General features: G+C 37.2%; 1 protein-coding gene and 1 non-coding gene across 5 annotated transcripts; one reads left to right on the top strand and one right to left on the bottom strand.

Moving 5' to 3' along the window:
* Window positions 1-5,906: 5,906 nt before the first annotated feature.
* Window positions 5,907-5,980, top strand: TRNAT-AGU. The gene has a single exon. It is a non-coding gene; the product is annotated as a tRNA-Thr (tRNA).
* A 599-nt stretch (window positions 5,981-6,579) lies between these two features.
* LOC113346296 lies at window positions 6,580-8,735 on the bottom strand. 4 transcript variants are annotated; one of them, XM_026589842.1, is made up of 5 exons: window positions 8,591-8,735; window positions 8,139-8,428; window positions 7,839-8,050; window positions 7,257-7,515; window positions 6,580-7,088 (listed from the first exon to the last, which is right to left on the bottom strand). In XM_026589842.1, exons 2-5 carry the CDS (start codon window positions 8,388-8,390, stop codon window positions 6,792-6,794), a joined length of 1,020 nt encoding a protein of 339 aa, XP_026445627.1. In that variant the 5' UTR covers window positions 8,391-8,428; window positions 8,591-8,735; the 3' UTR covers window positions 6,580-6,791. The 4 variants fall into 4 exon arrangements, with proteins under 4 accessions (XP_026445627.1, XP_026445626.1, XP_026445628.1 ...); XM_026589841.1 differs by having other exon boundaries at window positions 8,139-8,392; XM_026589843.1 differs by having other exon boundaries at window positions 8,179-8,392.
* Between the last annotated feature and the right edge of the window lie 467 nt (window positions 8,736-9,202).

Genomic DNA, 9,202 nt, shown 5'->3' with positions numbered 1-9,202 from the left:
GCGGCGTATTCAACTCACAGAAGCCATCATGAAATTTGAAGCATGCTTAAAAGAGTAACCAATATTTTTCGAATGACTTTCCTATTAAGCTCGTTACCCTATAGATCTCGTTCTAGTCAAATTTTAGGCTTAGGTTCGCGTTTGGTTTTGTTTTCCTAAGGCGGGCAAGAAGGGAACGGTGATGAAATCCGAACCCTTATCTTGTATGGCCAATCCTTTCCTTTTACTAGGAAATTAAAGCAGCCGTTTTCAAATCCTCAGCATATATGCAAACGAAGGAATACAATAACTCGCTGACAGGAGATTCGCGAGTGTTTCGACAAACTTACCTCTCGTACCAGACAGGGGATGAACCGTTGTAGTCGACTCGGGCCACGACTCCTATGCCATGTACGAACCCGAGGGGCCGAGGTGATATCGTAATCGTCGTCCTTCTCTGCAAACAATTGATATTTAAACTACCTTTCCGTAGGGTTTAAAAAAAAATAATAAAGTCCCAAAGTCCACAGTCCACAGTCCAAAAATATAGTGCAAAAGAAAAGGAAAGTCTAAAAAAAATAAAAAAAAAACTCTAAAGAATAAAAACAAAATAAAATGTCTCTCTCTTTTCTTTTCTTTTCTATTAATTTTTCTTCTCTTTTCTTTCGCTCCTTTCGCGTTGCTTTTACTCCAAATCTTTAAGTATTCACCAAAAGCTTTGGAAAAAATTTCCTTCGCTCCAAATTCCAAAATCTGCAAGGAAAAGACAAAAACCCAAAAACGTAAAGAAGAACAAATAAAAACCTAAAAAAAAAATCTAAAAAATCTTGCCTAAACACAAGTCCGAGTCGGCGGCGCCAAAACTTGATATAATTTTTACAATGGCCGTAAAAGTGGTAAGTAATGGTTCGTTCAAGACTTGTGAAAGCAGATTTTTTTAGACTTAAATTTTATAAACGACTCAAATAAAACGGTGATGTGAATATTGTGGAGATACCGGGGCTAGGATTCCACCATTGGTCGATATTAGTGATTTAATAAAACAATAATTTCGCAACTCAATATTCAAATTGATTCTAATAGTATTGCCTAGACATGTAGATTTTTAAAAGAATAGATGTTAATCCAAGCATAGAATATCAAAACTCTAAAGCAAGCATATTCTATCAAGAGAAAATACACCTAACTAATCAAAATCATATAATCCATTTTTAGTTCAATGCAAAAATCATAAAGAATTGCTATAATTAATTTAAAATAAAGATATATCACTTTTACCGAAACAACAGCTTCCTCCATCGCCCAAGGATTGGGTTTAGCTCATCATGATGAAAACACACTCAAAGGAATTTTTCATGCTCAAAAGGGTGTTCACAATAATGAAATAGGAGAAAAATAATAAAAACCGGGTTGTAACACTTATATTTGTTACAAACTCAATTGTTACAGAGAAAGATAACTATTAACTGTCGTTGTCACTGTAGCAAAACGACTGTTGTGCAACAGTCGCTGAGACTGTATCTCCTAAGATCCACGGTTGTGCGTCGTTATCACTGTTGATAAACGACTGTCTTGGTTGGTCTGTTTTTCGTGTTCTTCAGATATGCAGCAGCAGAAATGGATTTTCCTGCAACTTTGATTTCTCGACTCCATGTTCGTTCTAACTTCTCCCCAAACTCTTTGTATCCTTCTCTGACCCCCAAGCACTTCTTTTATACTCGACAGGACCTCAAAATATCTCGAGTTAATGCCAAAAATATACTCTTTACTCCTCTGCATATTACCGAGATTTCTTTCCCTGTTTAACTCTTCTACGCGTCTATAAGCTGTCAACTTCTCTTTTTCGCTCCTACACGCTTATGTTGCATCTAAGCACACTCCAAACAGACACAGAACATGTCTTAACGTCTGCAACTCGTGAAAATCATCTTCCGTAAGTAAGATGCCCTGTTTTTATTCTCCCGGATTATTTAGCCAATTTTAGTTGAACCAAAGACCCAAACCAATCTTGTTAGGCCCATTCAAGTCAGCATGGAGAGTTTTAGTCGTCGAGTCACTTTAAAACATCTTCAATTTTCGAACCCTAAATTCTGCTATAGCCTGTGAGCTTCTCCCGCAAAAATTGTAAATTTGAAACGATGAAGATGGTGTCCCCTAACCAAACTGTGGGTGCGAATAGCAGATGCCCAACTGAGGTACCCCTTAGTAATTGAGGTGCCCCTTATCCAAAATTGGGGTCCGTTTAGCAGTTGTCCTTCGGGGGTGTTCCGCATAATTTTTCGAGCCGATTTTTCCAAAAATACCTACAAAACACACAAAACACCAAAATAAGCACAAATCCGAGTACCAACAATACAGAAAATTGAGGACAACTTAGACACAAAAATGTGTCTATCACTTACCAATTACCAGATTTGAAGAAGAAGAAATTCTTCTTTGAGACTTTGGTTGAGGAGAGTTCCTTCGAATATACTCATCATCTTGACTTCTTTTTGTGGCCCTGGAGCTAGATGGACTTTCCATTGCAAAGGGTGTAGTCTGTCGCTGAGTCTTGCTAAAGCTTTTGTCTCCTGACAAAAAGTCTTTCCCTTAGGATTTGGTTTATAAACCACCTTCTTCTCCCTTACACAAGTGTAATTTTTTGCATAAGACACTATAAGATGCAAAGATATTAAACTTTCAAAGACAATCTGTGCAGACAGGAAAACCGATGGATTGTCAGCAGAAGAGGGACCTCGTATATGTCTCATTTGTTGTTCCTGATCTTGCATTATTCCCTTTCCCTTATCCATCAAGAGTATTTCGTTCACCTCTATTTGACGATATGGTCCATTCATTACTGCAGGATTACGGGAACCAGAAGCCTCATATTGAGTTTATGAATCGCGGTTGTTTCATGAAACCACTATCTCTAATCTGAGATGATTATTGGAAGAGCCTATATGCAATTCAGTTGAACCCCCAAACCTGGTGTCTGCATTGTTGTAGAAACGGGTCTGAGACGATCCAGGCATTGATTGTTTTAGATGAGATGAGAAAAACACATTTTTCTTTGGTGCAGAGTGAGTCGACTCGCCAACCACATAGATATCCTTGGATTCAGGTACATCAATGGTTTGGGTTCTAGAAGAAGCATTGATTGTTGGAGGATAGACCGGCTTCAACATCTCTAGAGCATGTTGATGCAACTCCTCTGGATAACGTTGAAATATATAATCCTTTGGATCATTTAGTTTTCTCTCTTAATTATCGTTTAAATTCTACCGTTCATAACAATTGCATGATTGATGTAATGCAATATAATTGAATGTTTGTTTAGTTAAATGGATAACCAGTTGATCAGACTCATATATGTAGCAAAAACTATTAGAAAATTGCTCGGTTGAACCCACCAATAGTTGGTATGTCAAGTTTGTTTGTCATATTTTAGTTCCAAAACTCGAATCTTCTTTATTTGATTACTAGAGTCAACTTCGTTAGGTTAGACTAAGAACATAGAAATGTTGAACTTGCTATTGTTACTCTGTAGAACCAGAAGACGTATCGACAGCAAAGAACACATCCTCCTTCCGTTCGAGGTTAGTAGTTTGATTACGTAGTTTAAGGAAGTAGATTTTCGAAACTTGTTTTGTAGTTGAAAAGTGAGTCGGTAGGATCTTTAGTAGAACCGATCACTTAAACAAGGATATTTACTAGGATCGATCCTATGGTATTTTCGGTTTGTTACTATTTTAGGGTTTATGTATCTATTGAAAAAGTAGTTTGATCAAAAATGAAAGTTCACAAATGACATGTGTTAAGCTCGTATTACTTAATGTTCAAGTATTTTCCTTGATACTCAAGGTGAGATTCCAAAACCGAAATTTCTGATATCTTTTTGTATTCGAACTTATATGCTTTCCATATCCCATAGGATAACATATCTCTTATTGCTATATTAGTAAAGTATGTATTGTATGCTAGCTAATATTAGTTGTCATCCTAAAGGGATTTCGGTACGTGTGTTGGATTACAGTTGAAATATTGTCAAAACCAAAAATATATTATTATTCAATATCTTTAGGATTTTGGGATTTGGTAGTTCTTTGTTGTCCAAACAAACCTTGATCATTACACTATAAAGTGTAGCTTGTACTTTTACAAACTCATCCCGTAAAAGACTGCCTAATTGTTTGTGTGGGAAGCCCACTAATAGTATTTTTACAATAGTGATTGAGAAAGGAGAGTATCCTAATTAGGTGAATCTCTTATGTGACATTCGTTTAAAGTCTTCTTTAGGATTAAGGAGCTTTTAGTAGTACTGCTTTTAGTTGCCGATTATTGATCTAATTGACTAATGGTGAAGTTGAACCTTGATAAATCTGGTTTGTTTATTTTGGTGATCATTCGCTTCTGATATAAGGTCACTCGAACTAGTTCAAGGGTCAACGATTCCAAGTATATATTTTGATACAAGGTATGAAGATAGGACTAGTGATCATCTATTATTAACAGACTTAGCTCTGTGTGTGGCCGATAATTAGTAGGAATCAAGTTGCTTGTGAAGGTATTTTGAAAATTGAAGACTAAAAGACTTTCTTTTTGGTATTTTGATTTTTGTGATACTTTTTGCACACTTGATTGACAGGGATCTAAGAAGTAGTTTATCTTCGATAGTCATCAGGATTGTTGTGTAGGTTGGCAATCTATTTAGTTATTTCTCTATGAGGATTACTTTGATAGTTTGTAAACTAAGATCGATTATTTAGGTAATATTTTTCTTAGTTGATCTGCGGTCGACAAAGGAGTTTATGTTGATTTAATGGAAGATCTTTTGTACTCAACTTATCTCTGATTTTTATTTCTTGAGATTGACAGAGAGGTTATGGAAACAGGTTAGTCCTTTAATGTTTGGAATTACAATCCAACGAAGTTGAGTCGCTGAAGTCTTCACAGCGGGTGAAGTGACTTGAGGTTAGTGGACTATATCTTGGGATTCATATGCGTAGACTCGATTGGTTGTAAGCGCAGAGACACTGAATGAACTGAGTAACTAGGAGTAGTTTACTTGGCTAAGCTATACGAAGATGCGAGAGACAATTTGTATAATGACTTAATTATGAAAGTATTCAAAACTGGACTAGGTCCCGAGGTTTTTATGCCTTGAAATTTTCCTCGTTAACAAAATCTTGTTGTCTGACTATATTTTACTTTCCGCATTATAATTATTGTTATAGTTGTAATTAAAGTAATACTTTGATTTACTTTCCACATTCTGGCAAAACAAATAGTGTACCGGATTTATAATCCGTCAAAATGAATAATACTTTGTTCACCATACCGAACTTTCCTCTATCCCGAGTTGCTAACTAGGGTGATTGGGTTTGGTTTACTGACCCTCTCAAATTGAGCCCCATTTAAGACTTTAGTTAGCAATTCATAATTTCACAAATGTACGATGAGATGTACGAGGTCGGATTCGTAAAAATCAATTTTTGTCAAAAATATGGTCAACGGTTGATGATTTCGCACTGACCCGAAACGACATACATATGTATATAAATCGTATTAGGAATATAAATTCGGCACACTAAATACATTAAATTATTACAATAAAAAGATCATACATTGAATTAAATTAGCAATTGCTCATACCAGTACTAACGCACCAGAACCCATCAGAACTCTGCAGTTAAGTGCTTGGGCGAGAGTAGTATAGTACTAAGATGGAAATGCTAAAGGTACCGAGAGTTTATCCCCAGGAAATCTCCCGACAGAGATAAGTTAGGGGACCCACTTCCACCGCTCCAAATCTCAATGCTAAGAGCGCTTATCTCGTCCGTCAATTTCGTTATCGGAAGGAAACTTTGGTGAGTGTAGAATCACCCGTACTAAGATGGGCGACCTCTTTGGAAGTTGTCGTGTTGATCGTCTTTTTTATTTAACTTGCTTTCATAGCTCAGTTGGTTAGAGCACCCGTTTAGTAAGCGGGAGGTCTTGAGTTCAACTCCCAGTGAAAGCATTATGCTTTTTGAAAGGGTGTTGGAGCTCACCTAGTTGTGAGACTCCTATTTAATGAGTATAAAAATAAAATTTAATTTAATGATTCATTTGGAGTATAAAAATAAAAGATGTTAGGTGCTTGAAAAAAGTGAAAATGTGAGACTTCTATTTTATTTTTTAAATTTGGACTAGTTTTGGGTAAAAATGAAAAAAAAATGATAATACCACTTTTTTAGAAATGGAGGAAGCATGTAATAGGCGTTTTCAGTCTCAGCTGGTATTAGGCACCTTAACTCGGTTTGATAACCATCTTCAGTCTAAGAATGATCAGATCTGCCATCACTCTCAGTCTCAAATATAGTGCAATTGTAATTAGGCTCGATCTCAGACATGACCTACGATGAAGCTCAGTCTCAGAAGTATTTTGATTTGAAACTCTATCAGAAATAGAGCTCAGGTGAATTAAATTTTTTGTCCGGTAAATTAAGTTTTTTGCCCACACGAGCAAACCATCTGCTAAAGATGAATATAATATATAGATTTAGCTTGTACGATACTGGCACACACCACTGTGGACATAAGTCGATCTAGAATGACAGAAACAGAAGCAAAAACAAATGTAAAAAGCAAAACAAAAGAATTCTCTCCTCAATTTGTTACTCATTCCGTCCCTATCACCACATACAAATACAGGCACAACCTAACTGTAAGAAAGAGAATGGTATGTGTGTAATCATTTTATCTTACATTAGTTACTTTATATTTTTTTGGATACCATTTTGCTGAAATGAAATGCACCCTCAACTAACAGGAAGAGTTCACTTAGCCTATTACTTTTTTCCAAGTACAAGTGACTTTATGATGGCATCATTCACACCGTCAGCATAAGGGAACAAGTGTCCTGCACCTTTCAATTCGTGATACTGAATCCATGGGAGCTTTCCTACAATGTAGCGTTGCAGACTAACAGGCACTAACAAATCTTCATCTCCATGCCACAAGTGGACTGCGCCTTCACTGTCGGCAAATGGATTTTCAAGATCCATTGGATCAAATTCCCATTTTCCAAAACCAACATTAAGGTCATGGTAAAGTGATTCGAATTCACCTTGCTGCCTTATTGGTGCCCAAGGATGCAAGAGAGCAATTACTTGAAAGCAAATAGTTAAAATTATAGCCTGATATTCCAGGAGCTTACTGAAGGATACACGCTCCAATTTGGCATTTGATCAACTTAGTTGGCTGGGCTTTAGAGCAGAAACAAATCATTACAAGGTTTTGAAGAAAGCACATACCTTATCTACCGGAGGAATCTTGGGAAGGAGCTCTAGATCTTGAGCAGAAAAAATCCCAGGGGCTTTGGATGCCACACTTGAAGCAGGGAACAATTTCTGAGTGTTCCACCAGTAGGTGAGGAATGGGGTGTAATGAGCCACTCGAAGCGTCCATTGGTCTTGTAGAAACTGCTTCTGATACGCTTCTTTAGACAAATCGGCAGGAAACCCAGGCCACCAGTAATTGATAACTGGAGCGACTAGTGTAGCTCCTGCTAACCTGCGAGTACTCCAGGGTTCTCACTTGAGAAAGATCCAACTTAGACAGACGCTAATAACAGAAGATATCCACATGTAGGTACAGAACAATATAAGAACTTGTGAAATCGAACTTTATCTATACCGACTTACTACTCATTTGCACAAAAAACAGCCCAGAAATGTTTGATTCATGAGTTTTACCAAGTTATCAGAAATCCAATATTCTACTAGTTATACTAACGTATCATTATATCTTCCCAGTTCAAGTACACTGCTCTACTTCTAAATATCAAGCGTCATAAACTAACAGTTAAGTTTACAAAATTAATGAGTGAACTATACCGGTGAGGGATGTATTTGAGGCATCCCCATGTCGCCTGACCTCCCATTGAAAATCCAAGTACATAGAATTTGTTCCCTAGATTCAACTGATCAGCAAGCTCTTCTACATCTAATGCAATACCCTTCTCAGTTCGTTTCGGATTTGGATCACTCTCTCCATACCCAGGTCTGTCAAATGACACCATATATATCCCAAGTTCTTCAGCAAGTTCCTGCAATTACCAATCGAACTAATAAATCAACCATCAAAAGATCTAAAAACAAAAACTAAAATACGAAACTGGAAGAACAGAAAAGTACTGGAGATAGGGGTATGGTATTAAGTCTGTACGAATCGAACCCATGAATGTAAGCAATCTTATACTTGGCTTCATCTTTTGGAACTCCATGTTCTTTGTAGGCTAAATGTCTTCCATCACTGAGCTTTACTCTAGATGCTGAAATAGGTGGTCCATTTGAAGAGCCACAAATCTTTGGCGGGGGAGGTTGAATTGCTCGATAAGCATATCCAACTAAACCCATCAACAAACCTAGTGATATTGTCGTAGACATTCCTGAAGAAATTCCCCTTAGAAATCAATAAAACCATACTACAAGTAGATGAAAAAGTAGTTCAGTTACTCGGAAAATTTTCTGATTACTACACGAAGTAGTATGAACAAGTTCAAATTAGAGTTGAGAAATTGACATTCACCTAAAAATGGACCATGTAACCTTAAATGAAACCCAAAAGAGAAACAAGGAAAACTCACCTTATGGAAGGCTAAAGCAAGATTCTGCTTCGATTGTACTAGTAGTGAAGTGAAGCTTGCTGCTGATGGGTTGTATTCAGTCAAGTCTTTGTATTCTTCTCTTACAGCAGTGGTTGCGGAAACGCCGGAAAGACAGTTCCCTACAAATTTCTCAGAAGGTTAAGTTTTATTTTATTTTTGTGGTTAAAGCGTCTAGATACAGTAATGATACAATGACCGGGAAAATCTACGCGGATTCTCCCATGACTCACACCAAATATCCGGGCTCCCCGTGGGTCCCCGGGCTCCTCTTTTGCGTGAGACACGGGAGAATCCCGGTAGATTCTCCCGGTCAACGTAGCATTATCTGTCTAGATACCAAAGATTTGCTGATTAGGAAGGGTATTGAAATTCGTAAGTCATAATCATGTGTGGCAATAACGAAGAATCGGTTAGCCACTTTCTTTTACACTGTAAAGTAGCAAGAGAAGTTTGGTTTTCTCTTACATTACACCAAGGACTGGTTTTGGGTATTCCCTGAATCATTTTTTGATCTAGTTGTTTGCTGGTCTCATACCTGCTGCAGTTTGTTGGGTCTCATGGAAAGAACAAAACAGCCGTACCTTCAACAGG

The sequence above is a fragment of the Papaver somniferum genome, unplaced genomic scaffold, assembly GCF_003573695.1.
Source record: "Papaver somniferum cultivar HN1 unplaced genomic scaffold, ASM357369v1 unplaced-scaffold_99, whole genome shotgun sequence".
NCBI classification, from domain to species: domain Eukaryota; kingdom Viridiplantae; phylum Streptophyta; class Magnoliopsida; order Ranunculales; family Papaveraceae; genus Papaver; species Papaver somniferum.
This window is presented reverse-complemented; position numbering and strand designations above follow the sequence as displayed.